At 41.1% G+C, this 27,746-nt stretch overlaps 1 protein-coding gene across 1 annotated transcript in view; it reads left to right on the forward strand.

Annotated features, from left to right (window-relative positions):
* The window catches only part of LOC146867308 (trypsin-3-like), a 71,184-nt gene extending 44,407 nt beyond the window's left edge, over window positions 1-26,777 (forward strand). Inside the window, exons 5-6 of the mRNA XM_085614909.1 lie at window positions 25,892-26,146; window positions 26,230-26,777. Of these exons, the coding sequence (XP_085471035.1) occupies window positions 25,892-26,146; window positions 26,230-26,376 (402 nt within the window). The 3' untranslated portion in view covers window positions 26,377-26,777. The remainder of the gene's footprint in view (window positions 1-25,891; window positions 26,147-26,229) is intronic.
* The last annotated feature ends 969 nt before the right edge of the window (window positions 26,778-27,746 follow it).

Genomic DNA, 27,746 nt, shown 5'->3' on the forward strand with positions numbered 1-27,746 from the left:
CTCCTAAACACCCTGCATCTATATCAGGGTCGATAAGATCTGGTTATTGAGACTGCCCTTAAACATAATCTAAACAATCTATACAATAATAATCAAAATAGGATACTCAATAATTGACAAGAAATAATAACCAACACCATATTCAAAATTATATTGCTTTATCTCAAATTAGTCAAAGAAAATCAATCAGAATAAATCATTTTTCTCATAGTTACCTATTCTAGCTAAATGTCAGAACGGGTCAGGACAAGTCTCTCGGTAAAGTCTCTCAAGACGAAGTCCTCTCAGCAACGATCCTCACCAACGCAGATTCGGAACACGGCAAAAGGCAAATGGCAAGTGGCAAAGCCCTCTCTAAGCTAACAATTCTTATAGCAAGTCGAACAAAAGAAAATATAATTTGTATTAACTTCTTCCGTCAAACCTCTGAGCAAAGCGAGAAGGAAAGGATGTAGCATCGCTACATTTGAAAATCTCCGCTCAGGAAAAATCACAAAATAAACATAACGGAACAGGAACCAAAAAATACATTTGTATCTTGTAACTTCCACGTCTCCTCGGCAATGAGATCACAGTTCAGAGTCTTTCTTTAAAGCTCCTTTGTTTCCCAAAGCTGCCAAGGACGCGTCATTTCATTTGGAGATCGCCCAAAACTGCTGCTGTCCTCACGGAAAATTTCAACCAGGCAAAGCAAGGACTGTGGTCAGCTGACTTCAGGACCATATTCAGCAAGGCTCTCTCTCGTCACAAATTCTACTCGAGGCCAGGCTTTACGTATCGGCCATCTTTGTTTAGGCCCCAATAGGCCACAATAGACCATCTTAATTAAAAGAGACAAAAACAACGTTACCACAGCATAGTGATTGAACAGTGTTAACCCCACTAATACCCTTATGTGTATGCAATTATCTAGCTCTTGCAACATAGAAAAGCATTAATTCGAAAAGCGTTTCGTGCTTTAAAAAATAAACAGCACTCAGCAACGTTTAAACATGAAAACATGCACATTATTGTTAAACAGCACACTTATGCATTCCCACGTGTAATTCTCTCTTGTTAAAACAAACGAGTTGATTAGTATAAACACTTACACAAGACAAATAATTAATAATTAATAATTAATAAATTAATATAACAAATAGACATGCCAGAGCTTCAAAACCCAGTTATTTTCAACCTGAAAACTCTGCTCTAGCAATCCCCCCTTTGGTGATTTTATCACCAAATAAACCCAAAAAAAAAATTAGTGAAAATTTAGTCCCATTTTAGGAGAAATCGGAAATGTCTTTTTCTCCTTACACAACACTGAAAATTTAGTCCCATTTTAGGAGAAATCGGAAATGTCTTTTTCTCCTTACACAACACTACACACCAGTCACTCTTTCATCATCCCTCTTTGTTTCTAAATAAACACTCTCCCTCAATTCTTCTAATTCAATTTCTTGTGGTTCTCTTTTCAACCTTTTGTTTTTCTTCTCTTTATTCAGTTTCTTCTTCCCTCCCCTGTTTTTACAACACACACACACTAATCTCAGTATCAGTAAAGCAATAATTATGCAAGTTAAAGGAAACAATATTCTACCTATAATAGTACTACCTATTTTTGCAATAAAATCTTTAACAGCTATCACTTTATTAGCTATTTTAGTCCATAAACTCTCAGCTTCAAGTGGTACTAATTCTTCATGCAAATCAGTAATATTTTTGATATAGACCTTCAGGTCTTTGCTTTCGTCTGGAATGTAAGTGCAACAATGTTGAACTTTCAGCATTCCACAAACTCCACCCTCCTTGGCCAATAAAATATCAAGGGCAAGTCGATTTTGCATTGACATGGCACGTACGGCACTTAATTCCGTATTCACTAAAAGAAACCCTCCAGCGGTATTTGTCGATAAGCGATCCACCACTGTTGACAGTTTCCGAATTCCATAAGCATTTAAAGAAATTCCCACTGCTGGAATTAAAACCCAAAAAATATCACCCACTATTTCAGACCAGGTTTCTCTTTTGAAACGCATTAGTAAATTAATATGTTCTACATCTGTTATTTTATCTATATGAAAAATCTTTGGAAAGACCAAACCCACATAACACGTGCCATACCAATGGTCAGGCAACTTGTAATAAGCCTTGTTCCCACAAACATAATACACTCCTGGGAAAACTGTATCTTCTCCACCTCTGAAACCCCAACCTGTTGCAATGAAGTATGTATCATGGCACTCACTAGTCCCAACAAAATATGTATCATATTGGGATTTCCTTCTTGTAATGCATAGTTTACCCTTCTGTGGTACATCTAGAGCTAAAGTTGGACTAGCCCCATTTCTCAATTCTTTCCCCATCTCAATGTCCCAAATTGTCTCACTCACTTCATATTTCCCTGCTTTCTCATGCATGTTCAATCTCCTTTCCTCTACCATATCCAGGAAAGCTTTCTCCTCTTCTTTCAGACTGCAAGTTAAATTATTCTTAAAAATGTAATCTAATGTTAATCCTTTCTCTTCAATAAAAATTTCACCAAAAGTGTTAGCTTCTTTAGCTGGATTCAGCTCTTTATTCATTGGCAAATGCCCAAAAATACTATCTCTGTTAGACATCTTATAATCTACTTTCCCTAACAAATAAAAAACACTACTTAATATACTACATGAAATACCATATGTAGCTGGCAAATGATGATAAGTAACACCCTCTGAAACGGATGCAGGTAATTGCATACAAACGTAGCAATCCCTTACTTCCATTGTTTTCACATATTCGTACAATAACTTTACTAGAAAAATTATTAATTGACCTATCTTTGTGTATGTAAGTATTACTAATTCTATTCAAAACTACTTTTTGTGAATTCTTCTCTATATCTGTCATATTTTCTGTATGCATCTCAAATGTAACTTTAAAAGTAACTAATAAAACTAAAACTCCCCACAGTAGCATTAATAATCCAGTACAGCAGCAGCACATTCTACACCATCTTTTAAAGAAGGCACATCTACTTTGATTATCCTCTATGTTAGCCATTTTATTACTTTGACCTTGTCTTTTGACTTAGCCTCTACTACTCCACTACTATTATATTTTGGATTACTTCAGACAACTGAATTTCAGACTTTCTCTTTTCACTTTTCCTCCAAGTGATTTCTCAGTTCACTCAATTTGGATATTCATCAGTTTTCACTCCTTCTTCTTCAGCAACATCAAATTGTATCAGATCATCAACAACATCTTGTGCATCTGACTCTTCTCCAATGTCAGTCAGGATAACTTTTAAGATTCCTTCTTTTTCCTCAACCACTTTTCTCAAGATCCCCTCCGGATTATCTCGAGTCACTGTTTCTTCTTCTCCTTCTTCAGACAGTGCCACATAAGACCATTCCGGTGATCTGTACTTTTGGTTGGGTCTTTTTATTCTTTTTATTTTTTCTGGTTCTCTTGATTCTTCTTGCTCCTTTCTTTTTACTTCATTTTGACTCGATACTTCATTCACTTGTTCAGCATTTGATGTATTTGTTTTTATTACTCTGTATCTCAATCTCTTTACTCTGTTGTTAGGCCAACGATCTCCTTTTATCACCTTCTTCGGCCTAATTTCTTTATTGTTTCTTTCTCCAATCCAAGTTCTCTTTCTCAGAACTCGACCCTCTGTTTGTTTATTCTCACTCTCATCCAATTCTGTTTCAAGTGCCTTCTGTTTTCTTTTTCTAGCAGTTTTCTTTTCCTCCACAGTTTCTTTCACCACTATTTGAGACTTCCCTACTCCTGTCCCTCCTCGGGTCTCCGACACGCAATCTTCTTGCTGTTTACTTGTCCCTTCACCTAGCTTATTAGAAGAGTTCCCTACACCTCCTCGGGGGTCTTCCGCAATCTGTCCCTCTCTATCTTCTTCTGACCCTGCTTCTTCAGGTATAATCTCAAGTGGTTCTTCAGTCTCCTCCTCTTCTGATTCAGGAGTAATCTCTGTGGAATTGCTCTTTTCTCTTCTTTTTTCTTCACTGCTTTTTGAAATTTCAGGCTCTCTTACAGAATCTGATCTCCTTTCTGAGACTCCCAATGGTTCTCTTGAAGTTTTTTCTGCTTCTTTTCTCACTGGTTCTGGGTCTTCATCATCACTGGAATCTGATTCTTCAAAATACTCTTTACCAGTTCCCTCTTTTGGGTTTGGAACTCTCAGAGTATGACTCGCATGCACCCAGTTTTTCACACCAGCACACTTCACTGCAGTTGTCGTAGTTAGAATGACTTGTCTCGGCCTTCCCCACCTTGGAACTAAGCAATTTCTTCTTCTGTGGACCTTAATCCTCACCCAGTCTCCTGGACTCAGATCATGAGCTTGCTTCTTCTCAAGTGTGGTAGCTTCTTCTCCAACCTGGTGAAACACAGAATGAACTGCGTCAGCCAGGCCTTTACAGTAATCCAAAATCATGTCATCAGTTATTGTCATCAACTTATTGACAGGTACAAATGCATGGCGCATTGCACGTCCCATAATTATCTCGTGCGGACTTAAACCAGTAGTTCTATCTGGAGTAGATCTAATAGTCATTAGCACTAGAGGCAAGACGTCCGGCCATTTCATTCCAGTGGCTAAGCACATTTTACCAATCCTATTTTTGATTGTGCCGTTTATCTGCTCAACCACACCAGAAGCCTCTGGTCTGTATGCACAATGTAGCTTCTGCTGTATGCTTAATGCTTCACAAATCAAACTCATGAGTTCATTATAGAAGTGTCCACCTCTATCAGACTCAATCGTCACTGGAAACCCGTACCTAGGAATCAACTCCCTTAACAGTAATTTTGCCACTGTCACTCCATCATTTCTCCTAGTCGGATAAGCTTCAACCCATCTTGAAAACAAACAGACTACCACTAGAACATACCTCAGTCTATTCACTTGGGGCATTTCAATGAAATCAATCTGCATTCTTGTAAAAGGACCTCCTTCTCTGCCTATTGTTCCCAGACTCACCACTGTCTTTTTCCCAGTGTTAAATTGCTGACAAATCAAACACCTTTGACAGATGCTCTCTGCAATTGTCCTGAACTTTGCATTGTACCAGGTCTGCTTGAACGACCTTATCATCGCATCCCTCCCCAAATGTCCCTGGCCATGATACATCCTTGCCATTGACGACAAAATGGAGTTGGGCATTACTGGTCTGCCATCCCTATAGACCCAAACATGGTCTTTTTCTCTTGGGGCACATCCTGCCTTAATCCAATCTTTTTTCTCTTCCTCTCCTGCCTCATCCTGCAACTGCTTCACTTCATCCCATGTCTCTAAGGCATTAGTAAACATCACAGAGCAAAAAGACATTTCCCCCTCTCGTTCCCTATTAATTGACTGATTTGATTTTGCACAGTATTGAGCAATGTCATTTGCATACCGGTTTCCAACCGTGATAAAATCCTCCCCTTGTCCATGGGCAGCACACTTTACAACTGCTAACTCCTTAGGCAGCTGTATCGCCTCAAGTAATTTCCTAATTGCTTCAGCATTCTTTATTGGAGTTCCACTCGATGTCAAGAAACCTCTTTGTAGCCAAAGCTGGCCAAAATCATGCAACACTCCAAATCCATAATGACTATCAGTCATTACAGTCGTCCTCAAATCTTTCCCAATTTCACAAGCTCTTGTCAATGCCACCAATTCAGCAACCTGTGCAGATTTCACTCCTTTCAATGGTGATGCTTCCATAACCTCTGAAACTTTGCACACCGCATATGCTGCACGTAGCACACCATCATCATTTCTCAGGCATGAACCATCCACAAACAACACATGATCACTCTCATGGAAGGGAAGATCCCTTATGTCTGGTCTCGGTTTTGTACAGTACTCAAGCACATCCAAACAATCATGATCATCTTCTGTTTTCACACCCACATTTTCAATATCCGGCAAAAGTGTCGTTGGATTCACATTTACACATCTCTCAAGAGTCACATTCGATGCTCCTAGAATCACTTTCTCATATTTAGTCAACCGACTATGTGACATGTACTGAGTTCTGCTTCTTGTCAAAAGAATTGCCACATTGTGAGGTACGAATACCCATACAGGATATCCCATTATGATTCCCTCACTCTGTTCCAGACTCCTGCATGTTGCAGCCACAGATTTCAGACAACCTGGTAAACCCACAGCTACAGGGTCAAGTGTCGATGAGAAGTACGCAATAGGCCTTCTCAATAATCCATGCTTCTGAATTAACACTGAAAGTGCACATCCATTTCTCTCACTGCAGTACAATTCAAACTCCTTTTCGTAGTCAGGCATACCCAAAGCTGGAGCTTCACACATTTTATTTTTAAGCTCTTCAAATGCTGCCATTTGTTCCCCATCTAGTTCCAATGGGTCTGTCATCTCACTTTTTGTCAGTTTAATCAGTGGCTTTGCTATCAGCGAAAAATTAATTATCCACTGACGACAATAACCCACCATCCCCAGAAACATCCTCACTTCTCTCTGGGTCTTTGGAGCTTTCATTTCCCTGATGATTCTGATTCTGTCATCAGTCACTTTTCTCAGACCTTTTTCAATATTATGTCCAAGATAATGCACCTCTTTCTTGCAAAATTGCAATTTGGCTGGAGATACCTTTAACCCTCCATCTGCCAGATGATTCAGTAAAGCTATGGTATCTACTTCACAAGCTTCTCGTGCCTTTGATGCCACAAGTAGGTCATCAATATATTGTACTAGTACTGAACTTTCAGGCATGATCAAACTCTCCAACGATTTTTTCAACAACTGATTGAATATCGAAGGACTCTCTGTATACCCCTGTGGGATTCGACACCATGCTAAAATACGCTGGCCAAACCTAAATGCAAAAATCGGCTGGCTGTCATGATGCAATGGTATTGAAAAGAACGCATGATACAAATCAATCACTGTATACCACTCAGCATCATGTGGAATCTGATACAGGATCACTGATGGATTTGGCACAATAGGACAACATGCCACCACAATTTGATTAACTTTTCTCAGATCCTGTACGATCCTAAATTTCCCATTGGGCTTCTTTAGCCCCATTATCGGTGAATTACACGGACTACTCAGTAGTTCTCTCAGGACTCCCTGCTGAATCATTTTCTCAATTATAGGAGTTATTCCCTCAATTATTTCTGGTGTCATTTTGTACTGAGGAATGTTAGGATATGTAATTCCCTCTTTCACTGCAATTTTCACTGGATCTACATTATTCATCAATCCCACATCCTCTCCAGTAAAATCCCAAACTGTCCTTTTCACTGTGTCCCTCAGCTCTTGAGGCAAATCCTCTGGATCAAACACAGCAAATGCACCAATTAACTCACTTTCCCTATTTTCTAGAGTCACTCGGTACAAAACATCCTCATCTGGTGTTTCAAAAGCTATTCCATCCGGTGTACAGAAAATTGTGCAATTCATCTTGCATAACAGATCCCTACCTAACAGGTTCACTGGACTCGTGTCACAGACAATAAATCTGTGCATGTCTGAAAATTTCCCTATCTGTACTCTTACTGGTTCCGTAAGACGTGTTCTGATTTGTGTATTGGCTACACCAACTACTTGGATTGCTTCATCCGAGAGAGGAAGATTTCTAATATCTGTTGACCTGACAGTTGATCTTGTCGCACCTGTGTCTACTAAAAAAGTAACACTCTCTTCATTTATTTTCCCATCCACAAATGGTCCTGCCTGGTCTATTTCTAGAGTTGCACCAAGTATGCACTCTTCCTCCTCTCTTCGGCACCGTCAATAATCACCCTCAGATTCACTCCCTTCATTCTTTAACAAGTACTGTTGTACCTGATTAGAACGTCTTGGTTTGTTTACCTGCTCATCATTGTAGAATCCCGAATCCTGATTATACTTTTGTGCTCCTCTATTCTGCGGCAAGGGCGGTTTTGGCTCTTGACTCTGCTGTCTCACAACTTTCTGCTGTTGCTGCTGTTGATTATTCCTCTCGTTCTGCACCTGTTGATTTAAGGTTTTACCCTCATTATTCACTAATGGTGGATTCGTACAATCATTCCTCCAATGTCCCAATTGGCCACAGTTGTGACAAGGAAACTTTTTTTTCGCTTCCTCAAGATTCCCCTTTCCTTTCCCTGCATATCTAGGTCTATTCCCTGCATTATTTCCTGGATTATTCGCCTGTTCCATCAACTGTGCTTCCTGTCTTTCTGCAACTTTCACTTGTGCCCACATTGCTTTCTCTTTCAGCTTTCTTGGTTTTGCTTCAATTTCATCACTGAAGTATTTAGCATGTCTCAGAATCTCATCTATTTTCTTACTCTGCCAATCCACTGTATGCTCACGAATTCTCTCACCAATTTCAGGTCTCAGGCCATATACAAATCTGTATACAAAATGACTCAAATCTTTGTCACCCAGGTGTTCATCTCCACTGAATTGTTTAAACGCCAGTATCAGCCTCTCGTAAAAAGCATGAACTGATTCTTTTGCTTCCTGTTGTGTTCTATCTATTTTTACCCAATCTGTCTCTTTTGCGGGTACTTTACTCTTCAGGTATACCATCACCTGATCATACTTTCTCATTACCTCTGGATCTGGTGCTCCTGTTCTTGGATCTCTTGGATATTCCTCAGTAGGCCAACTCACAACTATTTTACACTCAGTCCACAAATCTGCTGGAACAATTATATCAAACAGACTATTCAGGTCAATCCACAGCACTTTTGACAATTTCACAAACCTATCTACCTGCCTATACCACTCGACGGGCTTTTCTCTCAATCGAGGGAAATCATTCGTAAATGATAAAATATCCTGTCTGGTCCATGGAACATGTACATATCCTCCTCCAGGTATTTCTCTCATAGGATAATTATCCACTGATTTCTCTTTTTCTCTCACTGGAAAAGCTGAATAAGTTGTTCTATCTTCAGATTCCTCTCTTTTCTTATACCACCTATCCTTCCATTTTTCTACATCTCCCCATCTTCGCAATAATGCAACCATTTATTTAATCTGTCCTGTTCTACCAGTTGCATTTAAATTTTCAATGTCCTTTTCTGAAAAATCCATCCTGTAGGTTTTTTGCAAAGCTTTAACCTTATCAATGTCAACTCCCTGCTCATTCGCTATTGCTCTTAACCTGTCATGTGTATTTCTCGCTCTCCAGGTAATGTTTTTACACATAAACATTAGTTCACCATCATGATGACTTTTAAGAATTTCTGTTGGAACTGTCCCTGTAACAAGCTCTTCTAATTCTACCCGTAACCTAGCCACATCAATTGCTTGTGAATCTTTATCCTTTTTCTGAAGAACTTTCATCCAATCATTCAAATCTTCAGCTGTTATTGCAGTAGTTTTTCTCACTGGAACCACTCTCTTTTGCGGTTCTAAAATTGGCATCCCTGAACAACTAGCTTCACTAGCATCTAATATTTCACTACATGTGTCATGTCTGGATTGTCTCAGGTCACTACTTTCTGTCCTTTTTCCTGAATCTCCTGAAGGACCAACTGAACTTATCAAATTATTCCCAACATATGGAATCACCAAACCATTTTCACCTATTCTCTGCTTGTCAAACACAGGCATAACCGGACCTATTGTTACAGGCACCGTAACAGCTTCCAGATTTTTCGTTAACTCCCTAATCTTTACAGTCAGCTCTGTTGTAGTTCTAGCTAATTCTCTTGCATTTTCGTCACCACTTCGATTTACTTTCTCCCTGAAAGAATTACCACTTCTTGATTCAGATGTCACATTTTCTGTCTCAATGATTCAAACTGTATCTCTTATTGGAGAAACAACTGGTGTACTCTCTTCTGGTTCTGGTCTATATGGAGGTGGTCTTTTGTAAATCATGTCATTCAAGACTTCATCCTCATATTCATTAACTCCATATCTTCTCATTTCTGACTCAGGAACCCTCTCTGCTCCTTCTTCTACTGTTCTCATTGGATATAATCCCTCTGACATACTAGCATCTCGCCACCTTTTCATTCGATCATGATGAGTCTCACGATCATGTCTCCTCCCAAACATATACCTGTACTGTCCTCCAGATCTCTGTTTTTCTCGCTCATGTACTTCCTCTTCCCATTCCACTAAAGCCTCAAACTGTGTAGGTCTTGGTTTCGGGTCAAGACATAACATCTTTTCCCGTAAATTTCTCAACACGGCCAAATTAAATGAACCATGTTCTGGAAATGCTAGAACACCATCCTCTTTAGTATACCTAACCCAATTCTCCAACCATATACAGGTATGATACCCATATCTTGCAGCCATGTAGGATGCAGGTGTTTTCGGTGGAGGTAACAATTCACCCTCTCTCGTCTTAACATCTTTATCCTTGTTAAACCACTTTTTAATTTTTCCAAAGAATGTTTTCTTCTTTTTCTCTTCTTGGTAATACATTTTAGTTTTTACCAAAACTCTCTACTCTTTTCCGTATTATAAATATACAATACAGATTTTCAACCAATAACAGCGCGACTCACACTAACGCACCAATCCTGGAGCGTCTACGTCACTAGAATTGCTCTTCCATTCCTTGCGCGACTCACACCAACGCACCAATCCCAGCGCGAACACTATTCTGATCTATTATCCAATCAGAGCGCGGTCTTCCTGACGTCAGCAGTCGCTGCAGTCGCTTGTCTCCTGTCTCCTGTCACTCGTCTACCCCTCCTTTACAAAATCTTTTCAGTAGACTTCGTGTCAAAATTTCTACAAAATCTATTAGTTACAACAGTGGTTCCCAAACTTTTGACTCATGAGGACCCCCCTTGAGTCACCACTGAAAGCCGGGGACCCCCAAGCAATTTGTCGGATTTAAATTTCAAACATTAAAACAGTAATTCGAAAAAAATAAACACATGTGTGCACACAACAAATACTCGAATTACTAAGGATTTTAGGGACATATTTACAAGTCCCTATCGCCACGGGAATGTCACTTTTTGCGATGTTCCTGTGGCGATAGGGGCTTCACCTTATTTACAAGGCAGCGTTAAGCCATTTATTGTGGCTTAACGCTGTCTTGTAAATACCATTGTAGGATGTCAGAGCACTTTACATCACACACATATAGAGATAATGAATCATACGTGTAAATCAGTGTATAGAAAATGTTACATAAGGCAAAGGGGACTACAAGGTGTAGGATTCACATGTCATTCATACTGGTAGGCATTTTTAAAGAGTGCTTGGTCTGGAGAAGCACAAACTCAGGATTCAGAACATAACACAGTGGCTAGCATTGACTTTAACAAGAAAAATGTATTTCCACCCTAATAAACCTTTTTAGCAGCATCAGGATAATGATAGACTGGGAATAAACATATGTTACTAACTTTTACCATGCAGTTTGTAAGCAGCTCTTTGATGACAGTTTATAGGACACTGTGCTAGATTATGATTGTCCCTTATGAATTGCACAGTGACAAAAGAATCTCTCTGACAAAATCAGTAACCCACTGACCTATGCACATAAAATACTGTTTTTAAAATGCATTGTACATGTTCTTTGCAGTAGGTATATTAACCCTCTGTGTCACATTAGATAAGTCAAAGCTGCCACTGGACAAAACTCATCTCTCTCCAGCAGGTACATTAATCACTGGCATTTTCTTGACACTTTTATAGTTGCTGGAAAACTGCTAATTTTACAATGAACTTTGCAGTGCTTTTAAAACTGATGCCTGGGGACCCCCTGGGAATGTGCCACGGACCCCTGGGGGTCCTCGGACCCCAGTTTGGGAAACACTGAGTTACAACATATAAACATCTCCATTGTCTGCTTCGCTAACCACAGAATAGTAAAAGAAATCTATTTCACAAGAACCTCTCGTTGACACAGTAGCACTTCCCTCTACTCTGCCCTTCTAACATACATTCATTAACTGTTTCCTCTAGGACTTGTCCAAAGAGTCTTACAATCAACTAAATGTATATGCATTCACGCACATTCAAACAAGAAAATATAGTACATACACACAGAATCCTGCTTCCCGAGAACAGCAAACAATCTGCTCCACTACAGAATTATAACACACGTTAACCAAGCAGTTTACCCTGCCCAGTTCCTCAAACAAGCTCAGAGAATACCTATTACTCCTCCCGCGATAAGCTTTAACGGCAAACCTTACGGATCCCTGGGACTTAAGACCAAAGTTTCACAGATAACCTTCACTACCATACACACTCCTTATATACCAGAAATATATTCTAATAGTAACATACAATAATGTCACTGATTCCGAACCCAGACAATGTGAATTTTCCTGCATACATACAGGACCAACAATTCCGTCTTTCCCGAGAGCAGCATATACTTCCCTCTGCCCTACTACGGAACTGCTACCAGCTTCCAAATTCCAGAAGCACTACATATAACTCAACATGACAACTCCAACATATAGTATTAGTACATATACCAACATCAATAATCAATAATCAATATGTAATCTAATCAGATCAAGACAATCATCAATAACCATCCTACTCTGCTACCAGGAAATTGATAGAGATCAGGGTGTATATAATATCCCTACTTCCACGGATAGAGTAATCTCACAGTTACACGCACATACATTCTTCATACACTAGGGCCCATTTCACTAACATACGCTCAAATACTCTACCAGCAATAACCTGTGGAAAGAAAAACTCCTAAACACCCTGCATCTATATCAGGGTCGATAAGATCTGGTTATTGAGACTGCCCTTAAACATAATCTAAACAATCTATACAATAATAATCAAAATAGGATACTCAATAATTGACAAGAAATAATAACCAACACCATATTCAAAATTATATTGCTTTATCTCAAATTAGTCAAAGAAAATCAATCAGAATAAATCATTTTTCTCATAGTTACCTATTCTAGCTAAATGTCAGAACGGGTCAGGACAAGTCTCTCGGTAAAGTCTCTCAAGACGAAGTCCTCTCAGCAACGATCCTCACCAACGCAGATTCGGAACGCGGCAAAAGGCAAATGGCAAGTGGCAAAGCCCTCTCTAAGCTAACAATTCTTATAGCAAGTCGAACAAAAGAAAATATAATTTGTATTAACTTCTTCCGTCAAACCTCTGAGCAAAGCGAGAAGGAAAGGATGTAGCATCGCTACATTTGAAAATCACAAAATAAACATAACGGAACAGGAACCAAAAAATACATTTGTATCTTGTAATTTCCACGTCTCCTCGGCAATGAGATCACAGTTCAGAGTCTTTCTTTAAAGCTCCTTTGTTTCCCAAAGCTGCCAAGGACGCTTCATTTCATTTGGAGATCGCCTAAAACTGCTGCTGTCCTCACGGAAAATTTCAACCAGGCAAAGCAAGGACTGTGGTCAGCTGACTTCAGGACCATATTCAGCAAGGCTCTCTCTCGTCACAAATTCTACTCGAGGCCAGGCTTTACGTATCGGCCATCTTTGTTTAGGCCACAATAGGCCACAATAGACCATCTTAATTAAAAGAGACAAAAACAACGTTACCACAGCATAGTGATTGAACAGTGTTAACCCCACTAATACCCTTATGTGTATGCAATTATCTAGCTCTTGCAACATAGAAAAGCATTAATTCGAAAAGCGTTTCGTGCTTTAAAAAATAAACAGCACTCAGCAACGTTTAAACATGAAAACATGCACATTATTGTTAAACAGCACACTTATGCATTCCCACGTGTAATTCTCTCTTGTTAAAACAAACGAGTTGATTAGTATAAACACTTACACAAGACAAATAATTAATAATTAATAATTAATAAATTAATATAACAAATAGACATGCCAGAGCTTCAAAACCCAGTTATTTTCAAACTGAAAACTCTGCTCTAGCAGCATCACATAAAGACACTGAGAAAGAAAGGTGCAAAAATGAGAGGACTCAGAAATGTGACATTGAGTCATAAACACATACCAAGTACGGGAAAGAATAGGTAGACCTGATTCTTGAAGGCAAGGACATGTAGGGCATGACATTATGGAGATGTGAACACAGGAAGATGTAGACACAGTTAAATGTGGACATGTGAACACATGGACATCAGAATACTCAGTCATGAGGGAACACTCTCAGGCACACAAGAAATGAAACAAAAAGAAAAGAACACAGTGAGACTGGGACACACGTAGACAATGAGACAAGGAGACATGAGTGCTGGAAGTCAGGAACACGCAAACAAAGGCATAGAAAGACTCTGGAGATGAAAAAAAACTGGGGAGAGGGATGGGGGAGGAATAGACACAAGAATATACCGATATGGAGGGCAGTGACACAGGAAACAGTCCCTGGAAGAGAAGGAGATGGGAAATAGGGACAACACGCTTGGAGACATGAGGCGAGTAGGAAAACCCATGAGGATGAGGAGACACTGACACATGAAAATGTTTACACAGAATGCTGGAACAGGGAGAAACAAACACTGGGAGAAAAAGACAAAACACCAAGGCTAAAAACGCATAGCACAGCGCAGGCACTGGAGATGAGAGATGCAGAAACCGGACATATGGAGATTGGTAGTATAAGGGGAGGCACAAAAAGTGGGACAGAGTTGCACTGGCACCCAAACATGGGCAGTCTGATTCTAGTCAAAAGCGCTGAGAAAGGAGGACACCAACATGGTGAACATAGAAACAAACACAGGGCTAGAAGGATTTAAATACAAGGACAAAGAATATGGGCAAGAAGCCATAGACATGTTGGCGCTTTCTCTCAAATAATGTAAAAGATATTCATAGCGTTTATGCGGGGTCGGGAACCAGGTACTCAAGAACCGATGAGGAAATGCATCCCAAAAAATTGTATTAAAAACAGCATATCAAATGGTAGTCACTAAATCAAGACTGAATCAAAAAAAGTCAGAGATCAGTAATTTAGATAAAGGTTTATTAAAATATTGAAGTTCAATACAGGAGGCAAAAATACAGTTAGAATAAATAAATGAGTCATAAGGCTCAGAATGTATTTGGCATAGCATTTTAAGAGATGTCGCAATGAGCAAAGCCTGAAAAATAGACTGAGTCCAGAATGTGCAGCAAACCATTTGAAAATGGGACAGCATCCCTAGTAGAGATCCTAAAAGATCTGGCTCACCCCTCCAATATCAGTGATTTATATAGAAAAGTTCAATCATAGAAAGAAATGGAAATCAGACAGTCATTATCGGGTAGCAAAAGTAACAATACATTGGCAAATCACAGCACAGCGTTATAACATGTCATATAATGCCAGCATCCTAGCACTATCCTCTAACTGCATACCAATAAGTTGCCTCTGACCTAATTGAATCTGAAGTGTTTAGCACAAATGCAGTTGCATAATTAATGAGAAGATCCATAGATGAACTGTCTGCAGTCAGCGAACAGGAAGGGCTTTGAAAAAATACCTAAAAGGCGTCCTCCGGAGTTCTTCCAGAGCAACATGTCATTACAAAACATCAGTGCACATTTTGTTGCATGTGATGTCAATGAGAAATGAAAGCATTCTATTAATATGGATGCTCAAACAGACAGGATGGAGTTGAGGCCTAGTTAAGGCCTATGCCGAAAAAACATAGGAGTTCTGTACATTACAGCATTAGTGTTTTAATTGCAAATAATTTACGTTTATAAATAAATATGAAAAATATCTTCATCAGATCTCCTTCCATTGTCCACTGTCATCATCAATATCCCCTATAATACGTGGGATTCTGTAATCCATGTATAAACGCCTGTCTCTAACTTCTTCATAATCGGCGACTTGTGACACACCTAGTCGCCGATTATAAAGAAAAAACGACAGAATTCAACTGTAATAAGTTATTGCAGTGAAGTTCTGACATCAGAATGCCTGCTGCCAGAGCCAGCAGCTGAGTTGAAAAGCAGTTCAGGTCACGGAGCAGCCGTTTAAAGCATTAGAAAATGAAACATTGCTTTTCTTCTGCTCTATTTTTCAAGCTTACAGTGACTACCAGAAAGAACATGAATCATTTTTGCATTCTTAAAATAGTTATTGAAAAGTTAGAGTATTTCAGCATGTTTCTGGTTTCTTCACATTCTAAGCGACTGCAACATTAAAAAAAAATTGACTTGTGTTGAACTGTTTCTGATATCTTTTTGCAACAAATCTAACAGGTTTTTGATGTTTTTAACTTTGCACTAAAGGTTCAATTTATATTCTTACTGTTTGCAAAGAGTCTCTTGCTTTCATATGAACCAAGGTTATAACTATAAGTGGTTTGTGGTAAAGGCAATGGTGTGACCGTGTGGTATGTGGGATAAAGTACACCCCGCCATACATGATATGGATACTACAAGTCACCTTGGAGTTCCATGACCTTATAAAGGAACTTGGCCTTCAGCCTTGTTCCTTGTTTGGTAATGGAACTCCACAGTGACTTGCAATATTCTTATAATGTATGGCATTATATTACATTCATATTTCAGTAGCTATAACTTTCTGTTGTTTCTATCTTGACTCTTCCAAACATTTTGATGTCATTATAAACTTGTTCTTTGATGTCCTCTAGTGCAAGTTCTTCTAGCTTTCTTTTGTTTGTAGACATTACTAGCACCTTCTCCTTACACCCACAACTAAATCCCCTTTTATAAAAAATAATTCAAACATTTCAGCAAGAGAGCAAAACCAATTGCCCAAATTAACACAATGATTAAAGGAGAATGGGGCACATGCATCAAGATATGCTTTTGCGAGCCCTTAATTGCGATTAATAAGGAATCGCAATTAAGGACTCACAAAAGCCTATGCATGTAGGAATCGCTATAAAAATAGTGATTCCTAAACATTGCTTAATTGCGACTCGCAAATTGTGAGTCGCAATTAAGGAATGGATTCCCATTCATTCCTATGGGCCTACCTACAGGCCCACAGGAATTAATGGGAATTTGCATGAGCAATTTGCGAGTACCAATAGGTACTCGCAATTTGCGCATGCAATTTCAAGGGTGCAAGAGCTTTAAAAGGACACCCTGTTGCACCCCTGAAATTGTGGTGTGCACCCATGTTGCGCACACACATGCCGCAAGGGCATGTGTGTGTGTAACCTGAAACTTTGAAAAATGCACTTTAGTGCATTTTTCAAAGTTTCTGCTAAATACCATTAGGTTGCAATAACCTGTATTTAGCGGTCCATAATAGCGAAATCGCTATTGTAAATCCAATCTTGCATTGCATTTAAGGCATCGCAATTTGTGATTCTTTAAATGCAATCACAAATTGCGATTTTTGCATTTGGGATTGATGCATCCCAAATGCAAAATTTGTGGTCGCAAAAGGGCAGATCTCTGCAAGTCTGCCCATTTGCGACCGCAATTTATCTTGATGCATGTGCCTATTAGTATAGAACGGTGTATACCCCCTCCTATGCTATCAAAACCTCATAAATGTAGCAGAGAAGTGGGCAGCAGGCCACTTTACCCACCAATGCATTTGGACCAGAACAGACAATGCAAACCCTTTGCTTTCATGGCATTACAGTTAAAGGTCGTCAAAATTTGGCATTCCTAGAGCTGGTTCGCTGCTGAGTTTGTCTCTGAGCTCTGGGAAGGCACACATTCATTTGTTATCAGATGGGACTGGATCCACTACGTCACTGTGAGGAAGCCTTACTAAAGGCTTTGTAATCAGGGAAAAGTGTGGAAACCACTGACGACAGTAGCCAACTATCCCCCAAAACATCATCACTTTTTTGTGTGTCATTTTTAGGATTGCAGAAGCAGGTTTTTTTAAGACACTTTTCTTGGCCCTTTCTCAATGCGATGAGCAAGATAAATCACTTCTCTCATACAGTACTGCATTATTTTAGGAGGGACAATATATCCATTATCTGAAGGTGGTTCAGGACTGCAATAGTATCCACATTGCAATTCCATCTATCATCTTTTCTGTGACAGACTTCCTTCTCTCTTCTGCTTCTCTTGAAAGCTTATACTCACGAGTTTGGTGGTAAACTGCATCTGGTTTTACCGTAAGTCTCACTGGCTCTGCACTTTTTATTAATCCAATTCTTTTACCAGTGTTATCTAATACTTTTTCTTACACTGTATGTCCTAAATGAAAAGGTAGGTTATCTTTTGCAAGTACTGAGAGCAATTGTGAATATTCATTTTGAGTTTGAATTCCACTACCATCGGTGTACAGTAAATCACACAATTCATCTAGCAGAGCAAATCTCTGGACACTAATTTAACAGGATTCAAACCACACAGTAGGAATTGCAAATCAATTTCTATAGAACCAACTTTAAAAAATAGTTTATTAGTCAATTAAAGCCATAAACTTGACCAAACAGACAATTTAGCAAAGTTAAAAAGATGCATCCATGAAAGACAAAAAAAAATTGTCATACATCTACTTCTGCCATTGGGCATCGTATTGCCTGCCCTTCACTTTTCTTCCTAAAGATATTTAAAAAAAAGGTGGCAAACACAGATGTTAAATGGATCAAAATGGCTGATCAGGGGCTGATCTTTTCCCTACTATAGAAAGTGCAAAATTACCATGCGGGCCGCTGGAGTTTACATAACTAGATCGCTATAGATAGTTAAAGTGCTTATTTGCTGAACTGAGGCGGGTATATGCATGGTGCTAGATGAACCATGGCTTTCCCCCCCCGTAAAACTGCAGGTGTGCAAAACTATGCATCATTAAAATGGCAAGTTAAACGGATTGCTACCTAAGCATAGCGGGATGGGGAACAGCTATTATGGCCATCCCTAGCAGCCCATCCATAAAGATTGCCTAGTCATGTACAAATTACCTTAAAAACTTTAGATTCATTACATCCTAGAATCAAATTTTAGGAGACCCCTCCAGATAACTCAGTGCTCAACCTATATGCTAATCACATTTTTGAACATGTTCAAGAACTGAGTTATTCTAATGTTCATCATTATGTTACCTGGATCCATATGACTCCACCATTGCAGACCTACATGACCTAATTCCCCGGTCGAGGAACTCCCGTCTTAATAAAGATCTTCGTTGGTCCATCAATGCAGGACAAATGCATTCAATGTGGAGCAGAGTCTCATTCCCCTGATGGCATAAGCGGCAGGACCGGTCTTCACTTAAACCAACCAACTTCCATTTTGGCATGAGGTCTAATGTTGGTATCTCTCCAAATCTTAAATCAAAAAAGACTGTTTGATCTTCTGCTGGAAAGGTGCAGCCAATAGGAGTGATTCTGTTAAAATGGAATATGATTTCAGCACCAGACACCCATGACGACGTCTAGACAGACATTCCTTATCCGCCAACCAGTTTTGCAGTCTGGTTGATTTAATTACCAATTTCTTGAAAGTTTGTCCAGAGATATTAGAATTCCATAGGTCACCCAGTTCGAGCATCCTAATGCTATTTTTAAAGATATTTCATGTGAATGCCATTTCCCCGTTGTAAGTTGATTTCGGTCCAGACTAAGTTAGCCAAGGTGTTTTCAGCTGCTTTATACAGATTATAACAAAGCTTTACAAATGCGGCCGGCTTAGCAAGTTTCTGCTTTGTGAGAAGAAATTTTAACTGGAGCTGTGCAGGCGAGGCCGACCAGGGGAGCCTAAAGATTTGTTTATAGCCTCTTACCAATAGTTTGTCTAGTAGAAGGGCCTCGTCACCCAACATTTTCTCTGACCCATATGCGAGAGTTGCATCAATTTGGTTTCATGACTATTCCCATTGGTTTCAGATCATGTACCATAAAAGTCCTTAGGGTTCAGTCCCTTTGAACTCCTGTATCGGCATCCTGTAAGAAGACCTCTGAGTCTGGTCAAAGAAGGCTGGGAGAAAGCTCCCAGTAAACCTCCCCAGGATGTATATAGCTACATGCTGGCCTTCAGGAACCAGACTAAGCGCCTTAGGCAACTCGCTCAGGCGAATGTGGAGGCAAGCCAGGAAGAGATGAAACAGTGGTATGATCAGAATGCCACTCGGATCGAGTTTCAGCCTGGTCAAAAAGTGCGGGTCATGACCCCATTGGACCCTTGTGTGCTCTAGCAAAAGTGGACTGGGCCATTTGAGGTGGTGGAGCACAAGAGTAAAGCCGCCTATCTGGTGGACTTGCAGTCTCCAAGGAACCCTTTGTGGGTCCTGCATGTGAATCGCCTTAAGACCCACTTGGAGAGGTCCGAAGTGGACATGCTCCTGGCGACAGATGCTGTAATAGAAGAGGAGACTGATCCTTTTAAATGAATGAATGAAATAGCATTTATATAAAGCGCTTGGTTACCCGAAGGCATCCCAGCGCTAGGGCAGTAACCGCGCTAAGCTGTGGCAATCAATTAGGGAAAAGCCAGGTTTTGAACCTCTTGCGGAAGATGGTGTGGTCTGGCTCTTTACGTAGCTGAAGTGGCAAGGAGTTCCAGAGTTTAGTGGCGTTGTAGGAAAAGAGCCGGCCGCCACTTCTGGACCTCTTGATTCTGGGAACAGAGACCAGGTGGAGGTCATTTGAGCGTAACCATCTGTTAGCTTGGTAGGGCTGAACAAAGGAAGAAATGATAGCTGGTCCCACACCCCTAGCATTTTATGGGTGGTACAGAGGGCTTTAAAGTGGATTCTTTCCTGAATAGAAAGCCAGTGTAAGGACCTAAGGGCAGGTTTGGCAGACTGGCGGCTTGGAGTACCCACAAGATTCCTTGCGGCACAATTTTGCATGGTTTGAAGTTTCTTAAAGACCGCACAGGGAGCACCTAGATAGAGAGTGTTGCCATAGTCCAGGTGGGATAAGACAAGTTCCTGGACCATGAACTTTCTTGCTTGGGGGGTAGCAAAGGCAACACTTTACGCAGCGTTCTTAGAATGCCGAAGCAGGAGGCAACAACTTTCCTTGCTTGGGTTTTAAAGTTAATCTCAGAATCAAGCCAGAAACCCAAACTCTTTATTTCGGGTTTGGGGACAAGCACAGGACCCATATATGGTGGCCAGATAGAGGAAACCTCGAGGGGGGAAGGATTTGCGAGCAACATAAGCTCGGTCTTATCACCGTTCAGTTTAAGATAGGAATGGCACATCCACCTCATCACCTCCTCGATGCATGGGCCAAGGCAAGTAGGTGAACTGCTTTTATAGTTAAGTGACACCACTAATTGAGTGTCGTTGGCATACGTAATTATATGCACCCCAAAGGGTAGAACAATGTCCCCGAGAGGGGCCATATAGACATTAAAGAGAGTGGGACTCAGGGACGACCCCTGAGGCACTCCACAATAGAGGGACCTAGGGCTTGAAATGGCCTCGCCCTCGAAGACCTGGAAGGATCTACCCTCCAGGAAAGAGCACAGCCAATTCAAGGCTGTTCCTGTCACACCCAGATCTTTGAGTCGATGAATTAAGATACAGTGATTAACCGTATCAAATGCCGCGCTGAGATCTAACAATATCACGGCTAGAGAACCACCTGCATCAAGGATCCTTCTAGAGTCTTCCACGACTGCCAGTAAGGCAGTTTCAGTCCCTTGAGAGGGGCGAAACCCAGTTTGAGATGGATGTAGGAGTTTTCCAGCTTCAGGGTGCCTAGAAAGAGCCATGTTAACATGTTTGTCTGTGATTTTACCGGATCAGGGCAAGAGCAAGATGGGTCGGTAATTTGCAAGGCAGTCGGAATCTAAGCCAGGTTTCTTCAACAAGGCCTTTACCAGCGCCTTTTTCCATAAAGAGGGGACCATCCCAGAAGACAATGAAGAATTGATCACCTCTGTGAGGAAGGGACCTACAGAGCCACCTACTGATGTCAAAATCTTAGGGGGAACAGGATCTCTAGGAGATCCACTCTTGACAAGGGCAGAGATGGTTAGGAATGCCTCTTTGTCAAGGGGAGGAAATGCTTCCAGCAAATGTACCTTACTCCTGACAATTGCTTCTTCAATAAAAAAGTTTATGTGAGTTTCGGAAAAGAAAAATAAAATAGATTGGATTTTATTTTGAAAATATTCTGCAAGTTCGTTGCAGCGCCCATCTGTTGGCTCGGGGATATCAGGGGCGGCCGTAGCTTGCAAGAGTTTTTTAACAATACGGAAAGTTCACGAGGTGAGTTGGCTGCACAGGAGATTTTTTCATTGTAGTAGCAGGCTTGGGCCCTTTTAATTTCAGTTTTGTATGTTTTGATAGTATCCCAATATTCCTTTTTCTTCGAGGAGGAGAAATCTTTCCTCCAGGCTCGCTCGGCTTTTTTATAAATCTGCGTTAGTTTACGGTGTAAAGGAGTATACCATGCTAATTTATTGGGTCCTAGATTCACTCGATGGGTCTTTTTTGGAAGGACTCCATCTGAGGTCTCTTTCATCCAATTATTAAATTGGTCGTTGGCTACTCCAGGATCTGGTTTAATAGAAGGTATACTACCTCCTAAGGAGAGAACCCATTCATCTAATGGAAGTTCTCGCCAACAGTGAACTGTTTATTTTGTAGGTCGAACGGAAAGGATGACCACCTTAGGGGACCAATAAAGAGAGATCAAATGATGGGCTGACCAGGGGATGGGTGTAGGCTCCAAGCAGCGCAGCTCCTGAAGGTTCGAAAAAACAGGGTCGAGAAGGTGTCCTTTCACGTGAGTAGCCTGGGATACCTTCTGCAAGAGTTGGAGGGTTGCGAGATCAGAGGAGGGTTCTAAAGCACTTTTTGATGCAGGGTCATCAAAGTGAATGCTTAGATCCCCTAGGACAATAAAATTGGAAACAGTGCTAGCTAATTTCGTAATTGCTTCTGGTAGGGAGGATAGAAACTGGGCCAAAGGTCCTTAAAGACGATATATAAGAATACCCGAAAGGGAGAGCAGGGGTGTAAGACCTATGGAAAAATGAAGGTTCTCACATTCAGTCAGAGGACTTCCAAAGGTTCGACAACTCAGATGGCTCTTCCTGACCTCTTGTCCGCTAAGGAACATGATGGGTCAGTGGACGGTGTAACCCTCTACCCCACCCTGAATCCTGAACAGCAGAGTGACTGCCGCCAACCGTTGGGACAGTTTGCTGCTCTGTTCTCCCTGACCCCTGGTGTCACTAAGTGGTGTGTCCATGATGTTGACATTGAAGACAGTCCTCCTGTGAAGCACAACATTTACAGAGTGGCTGACAGGGTCAAAGTCTGCATCAAAGAGGAGGTCTCCAAGATGTTAGCGCTATGGGTGATTGAGCCCTTAAACAGCCCTTGGGCCAGCCCAGAGATCTTGGTCCCAAAGGCTGCCGCACCCGGTGTCACACCAGGACTCCGGTTCTGTGTGGAATGCCAAGGGCTCAATTCAGTCACCAGGACTGATGCACACCCCATCCCTAGAGCTTATGAGCTCATCAATGGGTTGGGAGCTGCCAAGTACCTCAGTACTTTTGCCTTAACGTCTGGGTACTGGCAGATTGCCTTAAATGATGGGGAAAACCCTCCTTTTTCTTACATGTGAGTCACCCCTAAGGTAGGCCCAAGGTACCCCTGTGACCAGGGAGCAGTGTATGTGAAAGGTAGGACATGCCCTGGTGTGTGTGTCATGTCCCTATAGTGAAATACTGCCAATTTTGTTTTTCACTATCGCAAGGCTATCTGTTCCCAAAGGGTAGAATGGGGAGCTTGCTTATAACATTTTATAAACATAACTACCCCTGGGAACAAGGTAGGAAAATAAAGTTTAGTGTGTCTGAGCTCAGAATGTTAAAATGCATCTTTTAGTGAGGGTGATTTTTACATTCTGTGTTAGAAAATACCAATTTTAGAAAGTAGGTATTTTCTTGCCTATAAATCCATTATGCCTCTGCTAGGATGTGAATTGAATGTCTGGCTTCGGAGTTGTAGGGGCTGGGGATGTGCAATAGCTCCAGAGAGTCTGGATGAGGGCTGGGTTGAATAGACCTGGGCTGCAATTAGAGTAGGGGGTGGAGATTTCCTTTCACCTGAAAGGGCCTGGTCTGCCTTCCACAATGCTGTCTCCAACTCCTGCCTGGAAGCTGGACCAGAGAGAACAGAACTGGTATTGAGAGGGCACATGGCTTTTCTGCCACAGAGAACAATTGATTTCGCTGTATATGTATTGGGGCCAAGACCCCAGAAACTTTAGATCACTTTTGGGACTTCAGAAGAACCTCTGCCAAGGAAAAGAGTTGGAGAAACTGGAGGAGGAGTACTGCCCCTTTGCTGTGTGCTACATGGGGTTGGCCTGCAGTGGCTGTTTCTGCCAAGGAGAGGGACTGTGTGTGCATCCTGCTTGTGAAAGTATCTCCAATGGCTTAAAGTGGAGCTTGGCCCCTGTTCAAGAAGTCTCGGGAACAGCAAAGACCTCACCATTCTTCTGGGCATTGTCTCTGGTTCCGCTGGTTCCAGTCTCAACAGAAGAAAAGAGCAGCCGACTCTGTCACTCACAGACTCAATGTTCTGTAGGCACCGTAGAGAGCCTCGCCTTGTTTCACAACACAACCCTGGTCACACTGACTCAGTCAACGAGCTGCTGCTTGTACCGTGTCCTGTGGGCATCGCACTCTGCACAGCTTCCCTACATGCTATACAGATGTCACCGACTCCATCACTGCCTGACTCTTCCATCAACCAGCTTCACCACCGCACCATGACCAGCACCGCATCGAGCACCGTCTCACACTGCAATGCAAGCCTTGGTCCTACCAACTCCTCAACAAGTCGCTGCCTGCACCGAGCCATTAGAACACTGCACACTTCAACGCTTCCATCTCACACCGAAACCGCGACGGTTACCCCGACCGACTCGCATCGGTGTGTTGGTCACAACAAGAAAGGTACTGTCTCAGAGTCTCTTGACGCTTTAGTTGACCTGTTTCAACATGTTTGGCTGGAATTGTTAGACTCTGTCGTGTTCAGTATCGCGGTAGCCCCAGAAGGAGCTACTGAGTCAAAGGAACTGTGTTTCAAAATTATTCCTGTAATTTAAAGGTCATTTTGCACAGTAACTATTTTTAAGAGTACTGTATGGTGGATGTTTGTCGTTTGTTTGTTTAGATAAAGTTTTGCTTATTTTTTTTAACTTGTGTGGTGTTCATTTGTAGTGTTTTCACTGTGTTACTATATGCATGCACAAATGCTTTACACACTTCCTCTGAGATAAGCCTGTCTGCTCGTGCCAAGCTACCAAGTTGGTGAGCAGGGGTTATTTTAGAAGTGTATTCCCCTTACCCAGACTACAAGCAAGGGTCCCTATTTGGACAAAGGTACTTACCTCTGCCAACTAGAGAACCCCATTTTTAACACCGTCCTTAAGGGTTTATGTGCCAGTCCCGAACGGCCGATGGGCCAGCCAGAATGACCGGATGGGTTCACTTCCGACCGCCGTCATTGTAATATGGCGGTCAAAAGTGAAACTGAAGATGTTGGTCTGAAAGCCTGCGACCGACATCAAAATGAGGCTCAAAATATTTAGTGCACACTATTTCTGTCAGATGATGTTTTTGCTAACAGTATTTTGATGTACAACCCAACAATTGCCAGATGCATAGTGAGGTTTGTAAAGTGCCGTAAACTGGGGATCGTCCAATGCCCTATGCTAATTTTTAACCAGTGCTATATTTTCAGGATCATCTTATGCCAAATGCTTCTGCTTGTCTAGTGCCATAAGTTGATAATTTTCTACCACTACAGTGGATTCGGCCTCGTGCCACATAAAATAAGTGTTTTTCAAGTGTTGTATTCTGGTATTAGTGTATAACGTGCACATGACAGATTTGAATCATGCCAAGGTTACCACAATCTTTCATATGTCTAACATCAATAAAATTAGTTCCAATAAGTTTGGTAACTATTCCAATAATGTGAAACGCTCAAATTGCAGGAAGACATTTCCAATCACTATTGCGTTTCTCATGCTATAAACAACTTTTTGCTTCCTTATATAACAGGTGTCTTTCAGTCCCTCTTCCTGTTGTAATCCCTCGATTCTGGTTCTTGTCCCCACAGCTTCATATTAAAGTGGTTCTAACGACAGCAGTGAAGCCAGCTACACTCCCCAGCCAGGGAAGCACCGTCAGTGTTGCACTATGCTGGATTTATGGATGGGGCATCACAAATGTCTTCAGCTACACCCTTTCGGATGTACTTCAAGGTGCAAATGTTCCTTTTGTGAATCAAACCAGTTGCAAAAGGAGCTACGGAGATGATACAATAACTGTGAACATGGTCTGCGCTGGTCAATACGGCAAAGACTCTTGCAAGGTAGGACACTCCAAAAAACACTGCAGTCTGAGTTCCTCTCACAGGTCACACTCTTTCTCACAGTATTTCTTCTTCTTGCACAGGGAGATTCTGGAGGTCCTTTGACATGCAACGGGAAATTGGAAGGAATTACGTCCTGGGGATACAGCTGTGCGACAGCCTTTCCTGGGGTCTATACTAGGGTGGCCAGTATCCGTGCCTGGATAGACTTAATTCTGGCCTACAACTGACACCTCATCACAGTTGAACTTCTGGATTCCAGGACAAAGACTGAGACAAGTTCCACCCAGGCAGGAGTTTGCCCAACTCCACAGCCAGGCATGCACACAATGTGTGTCCCAAAGGAAATGTTTATTTATTTCAAGCATTTGTTAGGTAACCATTGTTTATCTATGATATAAACACATGGGAAGCAGTCCAGTGCCTAGAGGAGTCCAACATATAGCAGTGTTATCAATGTGTTCATCCTTTCATTCTAATTGGTGTCTCTCATATGTAAGAATACTTTGCTCTCTCTTCTGCTTCATCTTTGTTTATGAACTTTCTCACCTAGAGCCCTTACTTCCCCCTCTTAACTGCATTGTAGACACACATTTTTAATTGTGAAAGCCTAACATTAATAAACACACAGGCAGTAAGATTCAAAGTGTAACTTTTTAATCATCACAGCTGCAAGGCATCAGGTGCAATTCTTGACTTGCTCAAAATACAAACATTTACATGAGGTTTTATAAGTTGCAATACATGCTGCACAAATAATTCCATCCAATAAGGGCCAGTTGGCCAGTGAAAGGATTGGGGGTTTCCAAACATGTATCCAATCATTAATCAGGGTAAAGCATTTGGCTATATATTGGAATTGAATTTTGAAATGAGCAACAGTTTGTCACGTACACTTGTGACTTTATAATTTCCAAGGATTTGTGCCTACAGTAAGAGTACAGCTACAGGCCAGCAGTCCTTTGTACATTCTGAAGGGTTCCTAATAAGTTTCACCTAATTGAACCTGAAGCAAGATGAATTCCACGTCCTCACCTCTGACGCTCAGTAGTTTCATTTAATCAGAGTTAATGGCCATATTTTGTCTGCTTGCTCCAGGCCTCAATTCAGTAAAATGTTGGACCTGGGACATCATAAATGTAATAAAAGTTCCAACACCAACCTCGAAGCAGATGAACGTAAGTTAAGTTTCCACACACAAAAACATTCCATTTGTATCTAATTACTTCTGGAGTTAACCCATTAATTTCCCCTTCCTTCTGGAAGTGTGTAAATGCAAGTATTGTTGGCATATGTTACATGTTTATTCACAGAAAAAAACACAGGTTTCAGGGACGTTATAGTGAGGAATTAGCATTTAAAAAACCTTAGAAATTTGCGGGAAAAAATAAAGGTTACAGGGACATTATAGTTAGGCTGACATTTCACCCGTACAAAACCAGAGAATTTCAGCGGTTATAGTTAGCTGAGCTAACTATAACTCACCCCCCAGCAATGCACTGCTGATAATGTCACATATTACATCACTCATGACATGATCAGTGATTTCACTGATGACATCAATGATGATATCTCAAATGACATCATTGATTAAATTTGG

The sequence above is a fragment of the Triturus cristatus genome, chromosome 1_2, assembly GCF_964204655.1.
Source record: "Triturus cristatus chromosome 1_2, aTriCri1.1, whole genome shotgun sequence".
NCBI classification, from domain to species: Eukaryota; Metazoa; Chordata; class Amphibia; order Caudata; family Salamandridae; genus Triturus; species Triturus cristatus.